The sequence below is a fragment of the Notolabrus celidotus genome, chromosome 19 (assembly GCF_009762535.1).
Source record: "Notolabrus celidotus isolate fNotCel1 chromosome 19, fNotCel1.pri, whole genome shotgun sequence".
Taxonomy (NCBI): Eukaryota; Metazoa; Chordata; class Actinopteri; order Labriformes; family Labridae; genus Notolabrus; species Notolabrus celidotus.
Genome location: NC_048290.1, coordinates 24,481,966 through 24,500,953, shown reverse-complemented (window position 1 = coordinate 24,500,953; position 18,988 = coordinate 24,481,966). Strand labels below are relative to the sequence as shown.

General features: G+C 39.3%; 1 protein-coding gene across 2 annotated transcripts in view; it reads right to left on the bottom strand.

Moving 5' to 3' along the window:
• Nucleotides 1-16,471, bottom strand: part of rai14 (retinoic acid induced 14) — a 47,293-nt gene extending 30,822 nt beyond the window's left edge. The window contains exons 1-2 of one of the 2 annotated variants that reach the window (XM_034709346.1): nucleotides 15,916-16,471; nucleotides 13,890-13,971 (exon numbers count right to left, since the gene is read on the bottom strand). In XM_034709346.1, the coding sequence (XP_034565237.1) occupies nucleotides 13,890-13,925 (36 nt within the window). In that variant the 5' untranslated portion in view covers nucleotides 13,926-13,971; nucleotides 15,916-16,471. The remainder of the gene's footprint in view (nucleotides 1-13,889; nucleotides 13,972-15,915) is intronic. The other variant, XM_034709347.1, reaches the window with a different exon arrangement.
• Between the last annotated feature and the right edge of the window lie 2,517 nt (nucleotides 16,472-18,988).

Genomic DNA, 18,988 nt, shown 5'->3' with positions numbered 1-18,988 from the left:
ATTTACTTAATTTAAGAATATTTTTCAACATATTGAGAAAAGAAGTCTTATATTTTTTTATTTCTATCAAGAAAAATGCACTTGTTATTGTGAAAATACACTTATTTTAAGGTATTTCTGGGTTCATTGAGGTTAGATATTTTTACTTTTTTTAAAAAGTCTTGACAAGCAAAATTTTCTTGTTCTGTTGGCAGATCATTTTGCTAAGTCTAAGTAATGTACCCCCAATTTTTGAATATTTTTTCATGTTTTTGAAGGCTGACTTTTTGCAGTGTACACACTTTTGTGTAAATGAGCATAACATGTTCCTAGGGATTACACACAGAGATCAAAGATAAACTCAATCAATGCAGAAAGAAAAGTAGGTTAGTCTGGAGGTAAAAAAACACGAGCAACGTAGACCGAACTCCAGAGGGGAATAACCTCATTACATGCTAGTCTGTTCTTGGAGAGATGGAAGAGAACGCCACAGACAGGAAGTGAAGTAGAGGATGGAACAATGAGGAGGGAACAATGAACAGAAGAAAAAGGAAAAGAAACAGCGAAGGTCAGAGATTGGCACTTCTACAATATCTCTGTCCTTTGATCAGCAGTGGCTGTTAACTTCAAACCTCTTATCTGCAACAAAGCAGATGCTCAAATGTCCTCAAACAATACTTCCTTTCTCTGGGGCCACAGCTGAAACCGCTTACTGCCCCTGTGTGCTGCAGCACAAACACACATAAACACCAACACACACACACACACACACACATGACACACAATAGTTTACTCGACTCTGAAACTCAAACCCAGAATAAGAGAGTTAGTAGACAGAAATGTTAAACAAAGACCAGATGGTTACTCTCATTCTGAAAGATGCCGCCATGTGTTTCACCATGATGCACAACCTGGAGAGCACAAGGCCTCTGCTGATGTAGCATCACACTCCAGAAATATTGTTGGACTCACAACAGACAGTGCGCAACATTTCTGTCTGACTTTAACACAAAAGAGCCACAAGAGTCTCATAACTACGGGCAGTTTGTCTTTCTCTGGAGCCGCACAGAAGACTTTACTGTAAACAGCTTTGGGTCTATATACGCAGCAGTACTCACCGCCATGTAAACAGACTTCAATGTGTAAAATCAGAATCAGAATTCTCCTTTACAAACACTACAAACAACCACCCCTACAATACCAAATCTCTGCCAAGGGTGCTTTTTGCACTGAATTTGTCAGCAGAGACCGTCAAAGATTACATTTCAAAAGAATCACATTAACAGTTACCATGTTAATTTAAAATACAACACCGTGGTGCCATTATGAGGCTCGTTTGAATCTGTCAGAGGAAATGTTTTGATTGTAAAACACTGTTAGGTAATGCAGAGCAGTGTTTGCACTCTGCCTCTAAGACCTTATCTCCTTATCTAGCTTTCCTTCAATTGTGTTTATTAACACTGAGAATGATTCAGTATCTACTTATATTGTCTTAGAAAGCTAACCGTTGTGGAATAGAGACAGGCCTCTCAGATGGTCATGCTTTGTTTGTAAAATGAGCCCCTTGCTCATGCTTCACACTGACAGTATTTGAAAGATCACTTGAAGGCTACTTAAAGGTTGTTCTTTGCCAAAGATTGTAAAGCTATTCATTCTTTACCTGAAAAAACATTTTTTATTATTTTATTATTTCAAAATCTCTCTCTCTCTCCGTGTCTGTTCGTCTCAGCCATTCCGATCTGACTTAACACAGAGAGAAAAGACAAACCTAATTGTGATCACGTCATCCATCAGCCCTTCCTGCCCTCTACTCTTCCTCTTCTCTTGAGTTTTGGTGCTTTAAAAACTCACATCAGTCGACTTATCCTTTTGACCTCTCTTAATTACCTTCTATTTTACTGCTTTTCTAGTGCTCCTCTCATAAACAGCTGCTGTAGTTTCACGAAAACATTTAAGACCACCATGACTTTAGGAGCCATTGTAGCCATGTGCTCAATCACAGATGCTGTGACATCATTTAAACTTAAAGCCAAAATAAAGTTCAAATGTGATTTCAGGCATTGCTACACTTTACAGTATTACTCATTATGGGCTGATTCAATTATTTTTATCACTGCAACTCTCAACATCCCTTCTTTTTAACACAGATCCTCTATTTGAATGCACTTATTTCAAAGCTCAAGGATTGAAACAGAAATCTAGCCCTGGACATTTATGGTGCAAAGAATCCCAGTAAAAATAGCTCTCGTGCAACATTTCCTCCTGACACAAATAGCCTTTCCTGCACTATAAATAAACACGGCTGGACTTGGAAAGCAACCAGGCTCATTACACCCAAGGACCGCTCATAAAGTGAGTGGAGTAGGGCGAAAATATTCTGTAGTATCTCTCTATTTAGCAAAGACGGGGAAGTTTATACACACTAACACACACGCATACACAAATTAATCACCCTGATATAAGTCCTTTTAAAAGACTTTAAGTCAGAGCGATAACACATGTATGGTTTACTGACTTGGGCTCATTATGTTGAGCACCAAGTTTGGGGGAAAAATCCCTTGAACAGCAAACTGTGTTTGTCTTGCCACTCAACTTTAACATTGCATTCATGACACTCTCTCTTTCATAACTGGATTTAAACACAGAACCAAAAACACGTCCAGTAAAGGTTTCAGGATCGAAAACAGCTCTCCCAAGTACACAGTAAATAAAGCAGAGCTTTGCCAAAAGTGTCTCATGAAGGAAAGTTCTCATCGTTTTTTCAGGTGAACCGTTTCTAACCCTTCCTCCATCCGTCTTCTTACAAGAATATTGTTCCAGTTGTTCAGAGAAGGCCAAACTAAACAACCCGTCTGAAACAAACGGGGGCGGGGAGTCTTGCTGCCCAAATAGGGTCCCCTCTGCTCACTGTCTCTCCCATCATCCCAATCTCTCCTCCTTTATCCTGTTTTTGCTCCTCATTATTCCTTTATCTTTGTCTCTTTTTTCTCATTAGTCTCTAAAACCCCCTGCCTCTTTTCCACAACCTTTCAACTGACCTCCTCTCTGTCTCTCTGGTGCCGCAATCTTAATCAGTGATAAGTTATGTCTCATACAATTACTTCATCTTCATGCATTTTTGCACGGATTCATCAGACACGTCAGTTTGGTGAGTAACACTTCACAGATCTACAGCCACAGCTTTCCGAAGAATTCACTGAGATATACTTAGATTTTAACTGAAACAGAACCATATAAAAATGCTCATACAGCAGTAGACAAGTACCTTGCATCATCCCCAATGTCCTCACACCCACACCAGACAAGGAACAAGCCCATACGCAAACACACACCCACACATAAATAAGCATGCAAACACATGCACAGACACAAGGATCACACCCGCCTGCCTGCACCATGCTCAGTGCCTCATGTATCTGCTGACGGGCAGGTTTCCTGGCTGAATATCTCCAGTTTATGTACACAGACGATAAGAAATAAAGAGATCCCACTGGCACTTCCTGCTTAAGTTGGAACCTTGTTTAAACAGGCTCTAAGCCTTTTTCCTCAGGCTTTATTGGATTACTTCAAACTAGTTCAAGTCAGGATTTTTATTTCAAGCTTTAAACCATTCTTCCTGCGGCTTTTGTGCATAAAATCAAGGGTCAAACTTTAGAATAAGGTCACAGTTGCTTGTGCAATCCACAGCTTACTGTGGCGACTTAAGCATTTGCATAGTTGGACTTTTCACCTGTGTGCTTCATAATCAAGTCTAGAACCAACATATAGAAAGACTCTTTACCATGAGACTGTTAGAGAAGTTCAATGAAGGAGACAAAACAAGATTTGACTGGGTATTTGCTTTCTGCTCACGCCTTCTGTCAACACCGTCACATTGTACTCATGAATCAAGTATGTGTTTTACACAGTGATCATTTAATTATACACCACTGAGATGATTACAGGTTACATAAGGAAGGTTGAATGCAAATGCGAGGCGAAAACAAGTATGTACTACGTTTCCATGTAATGCCCCATTTGAGATCAATCCATACAGAAAATCATTCATCCCTGCAGCTATAAGACTTCATAACTCTCTAGCCAATGGGAGATCAGCTGAGAGACACCTGAATAACTTGTTTTATGTGATTTTTATCTGCCAGCCACCTGAGTTTCCCTTCAGGGATTAATGAAGTACATTCTATTCTATCTTATTAGAAAAGGTAAAGCTTACCTAGCTTACTGTTTGTTAGACATGTTGCAAATCAAGGGTTTGTGCTAATTTCGGTCTATTTTTGAAATTCTAATTTAAATTGATGCAAGTTCAATTTTTACTCTTCAAGAGAATAGTTAAACTGTTCAATACAATTCCATGACATCTTCAACTCTCTTATTCAATTCAACCAACAGTCAGGGAAACAGAAAAATGTCACTTGATAGAGTGAAGTAAATCTCTAGTTAAGAGGCTGGAAAACAACTTAAACAATAGTGACCAACTGACTGACTGACTGATTAATCCACTATATCATGAGTAAGTCAAATCTGAAAGTAATGGAAACTCATATCAACCCTAATTTTCCCTCTCTAAAGTTGTCTCCTTGCCTTCATAATTAGATGTGAAATAATACTGCTCATTACCTGCTCTTTCTATCACAATGGTGTGTTAAATACTTGATTCTGATTGGTCAAACCCTTTGACAATGGTTATTAATTCTGAACAGCAAAGGTGACGCCAGGGAAAACCAGAACAAACATGTCATATAAAATCAATCCATGGAAAGGAGTCTAGCACATTTATAAAGTTTATGATTTCACGTCTTCCTGTTGACAATGTGGCAAAAACCACACTGATTTGTGGTTCATAGCTGACTAATCACCAGAAGAGAGAGAAAAGAGGAGGATTTTAACCCTCCTGTTATGTTGCGGGTCAAATTGACCCTTTTTAAAGTGTATTTTAGGCAATATATGCCTTCCAAACCAGCTAAATGCAGGATAAACATCTGGGCAGCATGTGACAGAAGAGGTGTCGTGTTAATTTATCAACATCACTTCATACATTTTTTTTAAATAAAATAAACAAAAATCTATGTCATGTGATACTATCGTATTTATATTTAGGGCTGTATATTAAAAAAGGTTTTAACTCGAATTTTCATGAAAAACGAGTGAGTTATCCTCATTGAACCATGATCTGTGAGAATTAAAGAACACCAATGGACTAAATCTTGATTTAAATGGTTAGTGATGGAGTTAAATATTAGATCTATAAAATGTGTATTGTGATTTGTTGGGGTTCTGACACTTTTGGATAATTGAATATGCCCCGGGTCAAATTGACCCAGGAACATTATTGCTGTTCCAGAGAAACGAACACAACAGGAGGGTTAAACATGCAAGGAGCTGAGCTAACTACAAACAGCAACACTGTACTCAGAAAGGATTCCTGACAAGGTGAGGTAAGACTCGCTACACATTATCCCTAACTGAATACTGTGGATATAATTTGGTATGGGATTAAAAAGTAATATTTTAGTGTGCTTTTACTCGTAGCTGTATACCCCAGTTCTTATTGTCTCCCAGCTGTTCAGGATGTTTGACTTAATGCTAGGTTTATAATCTTTCTCTCCTCAATCTAAAACAGTTTCAGATAACTGAGGGGCTTTTTTTTTTAGACACTGTATGAACTCACCACATTTCACTCTTCTGCCATTGTGTTAGTTGTCACCATATAGAAAACTACTTCGTCCAAGGATAGCCGAAAGCTTTACATGATTGGTTGGCCAAATGGTTGGCTCCTACATGCAAATTTGAATGCAGGGCCCACACATCCATAGAATGTATTTCCTTATTCACTGTGGCTCAGTGAGTCTTTTGCACTGTATGTACTGAGCTTTTGTTTGATGTGATGATGTTGAGACATTTATTGTGCAGCCATGTTGGCTTCATATGTGTTTTTTAATCAGTGTTGATACTTTCTCCAATTTCTCATACACACATAGTCTAAGTACTGTCTATATATTCAAAGATTGCACACTACATTTAGTGGAAACAATGCCATAGTTATCCCCACACACTGCTGTACAGTCTCCAGCTGACAATGGCAACACACACACACACACCCTTCCTCCTCCTCTGCCAGATTAATGTCTGGCCATCCCTGAGGTTTTACTGTCTCTCCTGGTGCTAATACCCTTTCACTACATCCTGCCAGAACAAACCATTCCATGCCAAACCGAGTCAGACTGGGCCAAACCAAACACAGCCAAGTGGAATACTTCAGCTGAGCTTCAGTAAAAAGAAACCTTCTATAATTCACTGATGGCTACATTATTGTGTCACTATAAAATGACTTTTTTTTTTAAGCTGCAGTTTTAACTTTCATGGAAAAGTAGGCCACGACATTTCTCTCTAATGGCTGAATTTCTTTGATGTTCTGTGAAGGAGGAGAAATATTACGGTTTTATGTTTTCAACCACCAGTGCGTAATGCATTATTTAGTAATGTTTTCAATAGATCTACATGTGATGTTTCTTCACAGGACTGCTCTACTTTACTCAGAAAAAAACACTTAATAATTCCCAATAAAACAGGCTCCATTCCCCCATTATAGACCTCTATAAATTCAGATTGTTTAGATTTAGTTAAGTGGCAAAATAAGGCAAATAAAACATTCAGTTTAGTCTCTAGTGTCGTGTAGCTTAGATGAATTGAAGCCATGAAACAGCTGTGAGGAGTGAGAGGAGACAGCATAATCCACACATCAATTAGACACACAGAGTCTGGATGATAAGGGGGAGGGAGTGTGTGTGTGTGTGTCTGTCTGCGCATATGCTGTGGGTTCTAGTCTATGGGCATTGATAGGAAAGTGTGTGTATGTGAAAGAGAGATAAAGACAGGCAGACATAGAGAGAGAGAGAGAGAGAGAGAGAGAGAGAGAGAGAGAGAGAGAGAGAGAGAGACAGAGAGAGAGAATGTGTGTGTGAAAGCCTTGAGTAATCCTGCTTAGTCTAGCAGCTGTAGGAGCAGTTTTAAGTAGTGTTACAGTATGAAAGCTGAGCGAGGATTTGAATTCTAAAACCACTGTTAATGACTGAATACACACTTAATAACCGACAGAGATTGTGTGTGTTTGCACAGCAGCAAAGTCAGCGAGTACTGTGCTGGAGGGGGTGGTAGTAAAAGGCTGAGAGTAAGATAATAGTCTAAGCAAATTAACCAATTTAGAGCAGCCCCGCTCTAACAGCAGGGACAGAGTTGTTAATGTGGTCTCTAAGGGTCGATGCACACTATAAGATGTAATTAAGATTCTTCAGAGTAATTACACGTGACGGTTGCTTATAGAACGACTCATTGCTGTATTGCTGTTGTTTTAAAGCTGGTAAATCCTACTTTAATAACTTCTTGTTTTCTACATAAAGGTTTAAGATTTAACTGGAACTAAATGTTTGTTCAGATTCCTAGCTCTGCAGACTTATCCATTAATATCCGTATTTATGTTGTGTTCTTTTAAATTTTGGCAAAGTTTTTGCAAAGCTGATTATTTAAGAAGTTGATTTTTCTTTTCTTTTTACTTAAAGCTGCTGTTGGTATTTGTGATATAAACATCAGTTCGGAGAGATTTTGAATGTCAACACAACGCCCTTCACAAGATTTTGCCTACTTCTTGCGCACATTCTATGAGGAAGTAGTGCCGGCTTCCCAGCCAATCAGGACGACGTAGTAGGGGCTGCCACTTGACCAATAAGGACAGTGGGTAGGAGAGTAGCTCTGATTGGTACATGATAACGGGAACGAGGGGAATAATAACATTGTTTGATACAAAGGCTTTGGAAGACACAGAGATTTCGCCATAATCTCAAATTACTTCAGTTACTGATGAGTACCAATGGGTATTATGACTTTTTTTCCAAACCCAGCACAAAAAAAGTGAAGTTTTTTACCCCATTACTACCAACTGCCCCTTTAAGGTATCAAGGTGTATAAAGGGTCTTTTATTGTCAATAACAAAAACTACATATGGTATTGGCAGCAGCATAAATTAGCAACATTACTTAGTAGTACTGTTTTTAATGCTGAACTAAGCTAAATCTCAGTCTTCTAATTAAAAATATACAAAGCAATTACACAAAAAACTGTTATTTATTGACCAATGGACACAATAGAGTGTCACATTAGCTGTTATAAGAGCATTTGACCACCATGGAGAAAACCGTTTCAATAAACAGTATGTGCATAAGCCGGATCATGAACTTCCTGCTTTGCCAAGAGTCTGCAATCTGGTTTTTGAATTGAACATGAGTACATATTAATTTTTGGAGCTTTCTGCCAATACCCATCTATCTTTAGCAGTTGTAATGAGCTGATTATCATTGAAATATTGGCTGCATGTGTTGTTGCGCTGAGTCACCATCCTCTTAATTTGTGCAGCCCGCTGACTGAAGTCTGTGGTGTAGCCACTGAGGGAGAAGGCTGGTGTTTTTCGAGATGCAATGTAAACTTAAATCGCTGTTATATCTACTTGAAGAAGAAAAAAGTGGCACGGAGCAGTTTTCATTAGGGCCACCCTCACCTATTGAACAAAACTTGAACAAATTACAGACAGGGTTATCACTCTCACTGACGCGGGAAGTAAACCGGAAACCAGATTGCAGACTCTTGGCAAAACCGGAATTTCGTCACCACGCTTGTGCGCATAGCCGATTAATATAATCAATGCAGGTCACATCTAAAACCATTTCTGGCAGCTTATTGTTCAGACATAGCTGTAACAGAATGCCTATGAGTCTGGTTTGGCTGTTTGCCAAATCCAATCCCAGAAACCAGATTATGTTGTCTGTTTGTCATAAGCACACACACACATGTACACACAGAACCTCCATCTCAACACTGACGAGCCATATGAGCTTACTTTGCAATCTTCAAATGTCAGTGATGTATTCCACAGACATCATTCAGGCAGACACAGACAAACAGAAACCGAGCTCCAACAAATCCAACAGACAGGCACGCAAACATTTCATACACACACACTCACACAGACACACACAAGAATTCCTCTGATTCACTCTGACCTTGCAAAACTACACACCTGCCCACAGAGTCTGATAAAGCAACGCTGGTGACTATTCTGTTTAGGTAAAGGCTGCACAGAATATTTGGTAGACAAATTCAAAGTGGAAAACGTCACATTACAACACATGCACCATGACCCAATTGCAGAAAAACAGTACATATATAGAGCTGGATAATCTATGAGAAAATCCTATGCTCAATGAAGCTTTTGTGCAGCATAAAGCTGGTTAATATTATGATTAGGAACTGCATTTGCACCTCAAGCGTAAGCAGTGTTTTCACACTACCTGTTCTTGCAGTGCACTCAAAGTGCAGCATTTCAGAAAGCTGATCTACTTCACCTGCTGACACATTCTGCTGAGTCTGCCCGGCTGTACTGTGGTGAGCTAGCTTGTGTGGTATTTTACCGGTTACCATAACAAACAGTCACAGGAAGTCCAAAGTTATAACAAGTAAACATAAGGTCTGTATTTGATCTCAGGTATTCAAAATGTCATTAGTAATACCTGCACCTTATTAAGGTTTGCAGTTAATGGGTTCTAGTAAAGAGGCAACCTCCGGTCTAAAAATATGAGGCCAAAGTGGAAGTGCTGAAAACTTCAGTCCATCAAGGATCCGCTTGAGGCTGTCTCCAGAAGTACCTGAAACCACATACACATAAATTCAAAAAAGCCGATGTTTACAGCAGAAGTTAACATGTTTACAGCCTGGTACAAAAGACAAGTGTAGTCTGGATAGCTCATTTCCCGATCGGCACACACTGTACAGGGGGTGAATTTTTTTCTAACGCGGTCATTATGAAGATATTGATATTACAAGTATTCCAATGAGAGGCACAGCTGATTTGATTGACAGGCAGGAACACCCTAGCTGTTGGCTAGGAGGCTCAAAGCCCACCACTTTACATCACAATCGCTGGACAGCAGCAATATGGCTCCCGCCGCCGATTGGCCGCAAAACAGCGTTTCAGAAACAGATGGGTGATGTCACGGATACTACGTCCATATTTTATACAGTCTATGGTTCTAGGAGCGTGTCGCTGTCATGGCTTCCTGTCACACTTAGGTAGAACGAAACTGAAACAAACAATTCCCTTGAGTTGGATAATGGTGATAAACTTTGGGGATTCATCCTCAATATAGATGTTTCAAAAAGTCTATCAAACAGCAGAAAAATACACCAAAGACTTTTAGTTTGTGCATGAAGTTTGCACAAGCATTGTCTGAACTAACTTTTTTATTCCCCTCAACTGGAATTAAGTGCCATGACAGTGTCCAACCACACAATTACACCCAACAAGACCAAGCAAACTGGTAGCCTGCCATCTTGGCTTGTGGGCAAAACATATAAACAACAATTGCCATGCACAAGTAGGCTAGCGTTTCCCAAAATGTTTGTTTTGGCTGTTGACATGGAAACAACAAAATTAAGTTTCAAAAAATCTCCACCTTGGAAGGTCTTTTAGAAAATTGTCATTTTCAGTGACCTAAAACTATGTCTACATGTGGACGTAAGGCCAAAACTCAGTGAAATACTATGTCTTCCAAAATATCCTGTGGACAGTGCCTAAGTGCAAGGCATTGATAAGGGACCTAAGATTAAGCTTTAAGGCTAATGATGTCTTGGACTGGTCTGATACCCCTTTTCCAGAGAGGCAGTTTCAGCGCCGTTTCGGAGCCAGTGCTCAATTAAGAACCAGTTTTTTGTGTTTCAACGGGTTCCAGAGCAGCACCAAATCTTTGCTGGTCTAGAACCTTGAACAGCTTACATCAGGGATGAGGGGGGTTGCCGTCCATGTAAAGCACAATGAGTAGCACAGAAGTGTTGGTAAAGTTGTCCTCGGCCGACCACTGCTTTGCCTTGGAATCCATTAGTCTCTTTTATTTCTTCGCTGCAGGACAATGGCGGAAACACGTTTGGTTTGTGTTTTTGATCACGGCAACCCCGCCCCTCATCCCTGACGTAAGCAGTTCTAGACCAGCAGAGAGTTGGAGCCGCTCTGGAACTGGTTTCCCGTCCGGGAGAAGGTTCACTAGCAGTCCGAACCGGCCCTGAATCTGCCTCGGTTGAAAAGGGATAAAGTTCATCCAGCTCCGAACAAGCGTGAGCACCAGCTCGGAACTACTACCAGGTTTGCGTTGGTCGAAAAGGGGTATCAACCGGTTCTCATCTGGAACCGGTTCGTGATTCCCATCCCTAGTGTTCATATTGTGTTGTGGTAAAAATTTTTATTCAAAACTTAAAATCGAGACCTATCCATGAAGCTTACAAATATACAATCATATGATGTTGCTAGGCCATTCAGCTCAATATTTTGCTCTTATGCTGCGTGTATCATACTACAGTAATAACAGTTATTATCTCCTCCAGTCCCATTTCTTACATTTCTACCTTATTTAGGCCTCCTGTTGTTGAGGTGTTGGAGTGCAGGTTTGGCTCAGAGCACTTGGCTAGAAAAGGATCCTCAAAGTGAAACTATCAGTAAGGATTTGACATTGAACACAAACCTCACTACTTTATAGCAAAGTTATTTACAAAAGCATGAAGTTTCTGTATGGTATTTTAAAAAATAAAGGGCTGTTTGGGGAGGGGGGGCATTCCTGTGTAATCTGTCACTGACACACTCCGCCAAAAATAGACTGTAGGAGATACTTTCTTTCTTTCTATTAAGGTTGTTCAGGGTTTTCTATAAAAAGCTACGGAATGACTTTTGGCTGAGGGGATAAACATGTTAATCTGTTCAACATTTTTTCTGTATATCTTAATGGTAGCCATTAATCTTAATCACCATGTGTGCACTAGAGGGCTGGCACTGTTTCACCCCGAATTCCTCTTCATAAAAAAGGAAGAGTAGACCGCTGAAAGTTAGTTGTTTCTTAAAGTGTATCTACTGTTGTACTACTACTACTTTTTAGTGTTTAGCAGGATTGTTTGACAGTTCAAGTACTTTCTTGCTTTTTTAAACTCACAATGTGACTGATGCACAAAGTGTAAAACTGAATATAAAATTTGGCAGGACTTTGTATTTAACATTGACAGAGATAAAACCTGCTTTTGCAGCTAGATCAGTTATCATATAACAAAATAATCATGACTCACTGGGTGCTGTTTTATTATGTAATGCACCCTGACTTCAAAACTGTCCGACAATCAAAACAGTCTTCAGTTTTGATGACTGTCCATAACTTCTCCAGCTTCTTCCTTTATGTAGTAGTATCCCACATAAACACAGATTCATTACAATTAAAGACACAAACCACCTTGCTATTTAACATCCAAGCCATGAAAAGTGACAATGTACGTGGGTGTGCGGTCTGCAAAGGCATGCATGACTGCAAATGGCTTCATTCGTGTTTCTAAGCAACATTCACATCCACTGCTCTTCCCTTTCTTCCCTCATGCCGCCTACGGCTGGCTATTTCAGCGAGGACTGGCATCTCTCACCAAAAGCATCAGTATTAAAGTATTTACAACTTTCACTGACACACTGTAGGCTTGACTGGAAAACATGCAGTTGAGGTGAGACAGCCACTGTCCATTTTCGGCACTAAGGAGGAAATTTTAGACCTTGTAGTTTATTGCCTGACTCCACATTTCTTGTGACAATAGAGGCTTTTGTGCTCCCTCACAAAGCTGACTGATTTTGCAATAATTTGCTAACTTTAGCCTGCAGTATACATTTAACTGCAGGCTATTTAAGATGAAATCAGACACTTGAATAGCTCCCCATTTTCTGCTACTATTAATGTGTCCCAAGTCCTTAGTAACAGTTTTACATTTACATGTGCTTCAAAGTGATGTATAAGTGCATCTCTGGTGATTTGATTTTGCTCTCTACAAACCCATGCATTAGTTACGCCTCACGGTATATTGTGGCTATAATTGAGTTAAAGCAGAGCTGTACTTCACCTAATTCTTCCTCTGTGGGAACGTCTCTCCCAACAGAGCCTGAGATTTAGCCAGAGAACACCCTCCTGCCCCACCACACTCTTACACTCTTAACCTCACGGAAACTGTCTACATGAACTGAGTGTCTCATATACTTGGCATTCATCTCTCCATTCGCCAACATCTCTCCTCCTGACACTCCCTCCATCTCCTGAAAAACCTCTCCCATTCATTTAAAATACCCTCCAGATTTTTCCTGTCTGGCTTTTTGGCTCTGTGTCATTCCGGTCACTGTGACAACAGATGAGTCAGGCAATGTGGAGACGCCTCACTTCCTGTGAGCGTGAAAGTATCCTAGACCAAACGAATGACTGAATCAACACGTAGAAAATCTTCCCTAAAGACTGATTCATAGAGCAGAAGGATTAACTCCTCTTATGGAGAAATCCAGAGAGGGTATCTGAAGGTATTTGTGGTCTTTGTTATAGTTCCAAAGAATTCCCATCACAGTGAGCAGTTACCTTCAGAGTGACTCAGCATGTCTGATAAAAGCTTGCGTCAAGAGGCTAAAGCATAAATCAGAGTTTTAAACTCATCAACCCAGTTTTTCATTCTCAAAGTTCTTAAGATGAAGTCATTTACAGCTGAAAATGTCACAGGAAATTTAGTCAAATGGCATAAATTACTCTGTTTACAAAAGTACAGAGAATGCTCTAAATTGGTTATACTTTTATCATCATTCAAGCCTATTTATTTATGTTTTTCTGATCTACTTTTTACCCAAATAGACAAAAATCAACAAGTTATGATTTGCTGCTCCCATGACCCCATGAAGGAAATAATCAGCCATCAATCATCCACCAAAGCTTTGCATACACAGACAATGACTCAGCCATGCAAACACACATGTGCACACATGGTAGCAAGAACACACACTTCACACAGCCATGAACACATGTTACAGCACTTACATCAGTTTTTCTGAACTTGGCTTTAAGGCTCTTCATGTTCAGTCCGGTCCATGCAGTCACTCACTCAATCACTCCGTCAGGACTGTGGAGAAGAAAACACAGATGTTTAAACTTACTTTACTGTTTGCTCCCATTTCAAATATGATTTACATTTTTCTAAAGACTAAACTACTCTACACGGCACGCCAAGCACTTTGTGGTGCTACATGCACACAAGTTACTGCAGCTTTGGGGTGTCAACGTGCAGAGCAGAAGCCTCAGTAAAATAAGTGTTTTCCTCCTAAAACTCAACAAAGAAGTTTATCAAAGCCTCCTCTAAAGTATGATTTCAAGTCATAGAGTGAGCGATAGAGGCTATGCAAAATGTTTCTTCAAAAAGCTTGAACATGCATGTGATTCTAATTCAAACCTGTTGCTGGCATCCTGCTTTCTATTGTTTCCTTTAGGGATGTTTTAAATCACCACAAACCCCTGAGGGAAGTGTGGTTAATGTATTTTTGTACAACAGCCTTGATCAATTTCCAAAGTCTCATGCCTGAAATGACCTCGGAAAACATCCTTGTAAGCATTCCAGTCATTTTTATTTTCTTCAAACGTACACCATTAATAATACTGCCAGGGATTTCATATCTGCTTATACAGCAAAAAAAAAAACACTTAAGCAATTTCAGCCTCTAGCAATGATTGCTAGCATTTAGGTCCTGTAGGACAGATATCTTAAAATGTTGCATTCATAAATGTTTACAGTTATAAAACAGAAGTTAGAAATGATTATTTAGATATCCAGGAGTCTGCTTGGGCAGATATGTGTGAGAGGGGGTGTCTTGTATGTGTGGGTGTCAAGGACAGCCATGTCTGAACACCTCTGGCAACATTCAAGCCATTGAATGTTACCAAGAGCCATTCAGATTATATGGTGGCCCTGAAGGCCAAAACAAATTTACAAAAGATGAAACACTTTTACAAAGTTGGAGAATATTTTACAAACGACAGAACACTTTTACCGTTAAGTCTGACTCCTTTTAGCCTGACTCCGTTTAGCCTGAGGCTATGTGGTCTGAGGCCATTTCATCTGGATTCTGACACATGATGAAGGTTTTGCGGAGATATGACGGAGGTTTTCTGGAGACAGGATGCTTTTTCATCTGAGGTCTGACACCTCACTCTGAGACCCAAGGATGTCCTAATATGTAAACCATGTCCAACTCCATCAAAACAAACTAATTGACCCCTCACTCCATCACTTCCGGTGTTTGGTACATTCTCTTTTCGTAAAAATGAAATGTGAATTTGTTTCAGAAATGTTAAAAGTGTTCCGTCGTTTGTAAAATTGTCTCCAACTTTGTAAAAGTGTTTCATCTTTTGTGAATCTGTTTCCTTCAATGTTAATTTGTTTTGGCCTTGGTAAAAGCATTTTGCTGATGTAATTTTGTTTTAAAAAATGTAAAAATGTTTCCCAAAATGATAATTTGTCTCCAACTTTGTAAAAGTTTTTCATCTTTTGTAAATGTATTTTGTCCTTCAGGGCCACCGTAAGATTAACCCATATTTGCCTAACAAATGCAATTCATGTCTTCATTGATATTAACTTCAACATTTCCAGTACTGCCATGGCAAATGAGTTCCAAAACCAAACAAGAACTAGCAGTGTACAGCGGAGACCCTACATACCAAAAAACAGTGTAAAATCTCAGTAGGTCTATAATATTCATCTGTTGTCTCACTTTTGGGAAGCAAACTTTACTGAACGCTTCTATCAAGAAACAGTTCATACTTTTAAGAGTTTCTTCTTGTACATATTTGCATATTGCTCTTTGGACAATAGCAGTTCTGCATACATTGATGCAAAAACAGTGTACAACCCGTTCAGCACAAGCAGTATCTAATGTGCGCGAGGTCTATCATTTCACACCAATCATATGAGAATCAATTTGGACGCAAACATGAAGTCATAGAGAGGCTTTTGTCTAACCAACGTTTCGACCAATAAACACTTACATGATATGAAATAACTGGACACACTTACCCTGTAATGAGTTGCAGTCTCAGGAAGGCTGGACTCTTAAAAAGAAACTGACACACAACCGATTTTTGTGCCAAGACCAGTTTATAGCTACCGAACCGGTGAGAAAACAGCGAGTCGTGGGGTTGCTGAGCCGAGCAGGAGCATGCATAAAGGAGAAAAACGCAGGGCTTCTTCTCCACACACTGGCCAGACTCGGCCCGCATACATTAAAAGTTGAGCTGCTCGCGGAGTCCTGCCTGTCTCTCGCTCGCGACTCAACTCCACTCAGCGGCTGTTGCCCGGTTTAGGAAAGTGACGTCACTCCCCCAAGTGCTCTCGTGACCGCGGCGAGCGAGCCCTCTTGTGTTCTCCATTGTTCCCCATTCATGTTCTGGTTAAAGGGGTACTTCACACAAAAAAACGAACACGCAATCATATATATTTTGTAACGAGTAACAGTAGAAGAAAATTATTCGTATGCTTTAACTGACTTCAACTTGCATTGAGTTCGTACCTGTTTTGTGTATTTTCAGTGGTCCCATGAACTCCCATGACCCCCCCTCACCCCCCAAAACATGACTGGTTGCCCTACTTCCATGTAGAGCAGGGGCGTCAAACTCATTTCAGTTCAGGGGCCACATACAGCTCAAATTAATCTGAAGTGGGCCGGACCAGCCAAATCACAACATAATAACCTATAAATAACAACAACTCTAAAATGTTCCCATTATTTTAGTGCAAGAAAGTACAAGTACATTCTGAAAATGTACATTTAATGAACTCTCTTTTTACAAAAACAGCTATGATGAGTCTCATAGTGGGCAGAATATTTTACTCTTTAAGCCCTGAAACCTGCTGTGAACACACCACACACACGTGTTACCCATTCACCTGACACAGAGTGTAATGTTTACTGCAAAAGAACAGAGATTATAATAATGAACAAGGTAAAGTTGACTATTTTGGAGCCTTCAGCTCCAGCATGAACAGTTTGCTTGCTGGACAGTGTTGTATCCAGGGTGTCGTTCTAGTTTTAGTGGTTAGTGGATCATCCTATAGTGCTCTAAAAAGTCTTTATGAATCTCAACCGGATTATGCAAACAGCAAGTAATCTATTTTCTCACTTTGAGAAAACATTTTCCGGAAAAAAGTGCTGTTCAGGTGCACTCTGATTGTATGCGACCCCCAGAGGACAAATTTGAAATAGTAGTTACTTTTATTGAATTATTGCAGTTAATGTCTTCTCTCTAATTTTTTCACTTTGCAAAGTCATTCTGTGGGCCAGATTGGAACCTCTGTCGGGCCGGTTTTGTTTGCCACCCCTGATGTAGAGGGATATAAAAACATAGGCCTAATCGTCTCCTATTTCATCCTATTCTGAACGAAAACGTGTAAATCTGTAAATTTATCTATTGCTTGGTATTCCAGCGTCTCAGTAGGCTACTGCACACAATACAAAACTAAAGGAGGTGCAAGAAGTTTTGATCAGATTGATCAAAGTAATTAAGAGGCTGAAATATTTTGACTTTAGTCCCCTTGAGGCCCCAAAAAGCTGGATACCACATGCACATCTGCACTGATCAAGTCTTTCCAGATTAAAGACGATAATTTAGATGTTTCAGGAGAATTTGCAGGATCAAAATCATTACCAAGTACACCTAGGTCTCAAGTATACACTAATATTCCTTAAGTCAAGAGACTTAAACGAAGTAAATGGAATAAAATATATTCAAAATTATTACATTTTGACGATGACAGTTTTCATGTGTTTTAAATTATTGTCTCAAAGGTTGAGAAACTCTGCCAGTCAGACATGTGATGTTGATGTCGGGCCGTTGATGCAACAGCACAGCATTAAAAGTCATTAATGCAGGTATGAACGTGTCTGAATTGTCAAGGTGTAATGTTGATACTATTTGGTGAAGTGAGATCACTATAGGCTACCAGTTTCTGTCATAAATCAAACCCAATGATTTAACTGTTCAAATTTGTGATATACTGGGAACACCTGTTAAATGAATATATCTCACTTTCGTATGAATCTTGCACATACTTGAAGTCTTTTGTGGTTTACCCAGATGTATAGAAAAGCAGTATCCATTGAATTATGTAATTTGGAAATCTCTATGTAAACAATGACGAAAACAGAAAAAGAGAGATAGTAAAAAGAAACCGTGACAGAGATACTTACTCATAGGTATGTCTGCATTACCAAGGTGTGGCCAATTTTTCTCTTAAGTATTGACTCAACAAGTATAATGACTCCAGTTTATAGGCTAAGAAGAATGTAGGCCAGTTTATGAAGTCCATGCACAATCAACTTAGGGACATCTAGTGGAGAGACTGTTTACTACATCATTCTAGATCAACACTTACAAGAGCACATTTGTTTAAAATTTGCCTCTACACAAATCAGTCCAAACACAACAAAAATATGTATTCTTTCTTTGTACATTAGAAAATAATTTAGTTATACTTGGTAAGTGTTTTACACAGCTTAACTCAACTTAATATTTAATCTCAGGGACATACAGCAATAAGAAATGATCATTCTTTCTTTTCTTCAGTATCCTACCTTCACCCTGCACATAATGAAGCCTCTATCCCTGAAATTACCTGAATAATTGGTCGCATGAAATTAGTCTAAAAAAATCTCTTGAGGCCATAAAGGGGAACATTTATATAAAGACTGTCTAACAAAGTACGAAGAAAAAGAACATTTGTGGCCAAATAAAGTAGATCTTGACTTTGTTGGGCTTCCTGTTGGCTCCTATTTGACCTGTTTGGGTTTATTTTTGAACACCCTTGTTGGCCTCCTAGTCAATTAATTTCAGCAAGTTTCAATTGATCAACTTGCACTAAATAAATGTATTCTCTTTGGTTCTTAGCTAATGCAGCCTTAAACCTATATCACAATGCAACAGAGATGAAAGCTGTACTTTTTTTCCTCACAGAAACAATCGTGCACTGAAATCTCTGGTTTTGTTTACACCAAGATAACATGAGCTTAAGCCTTTTTTCTTATACAAACATTTTTACCATTTGATTGAATTGAATTGCCACACTCAAGTTTATGTAATTCAATTTGTTTTTG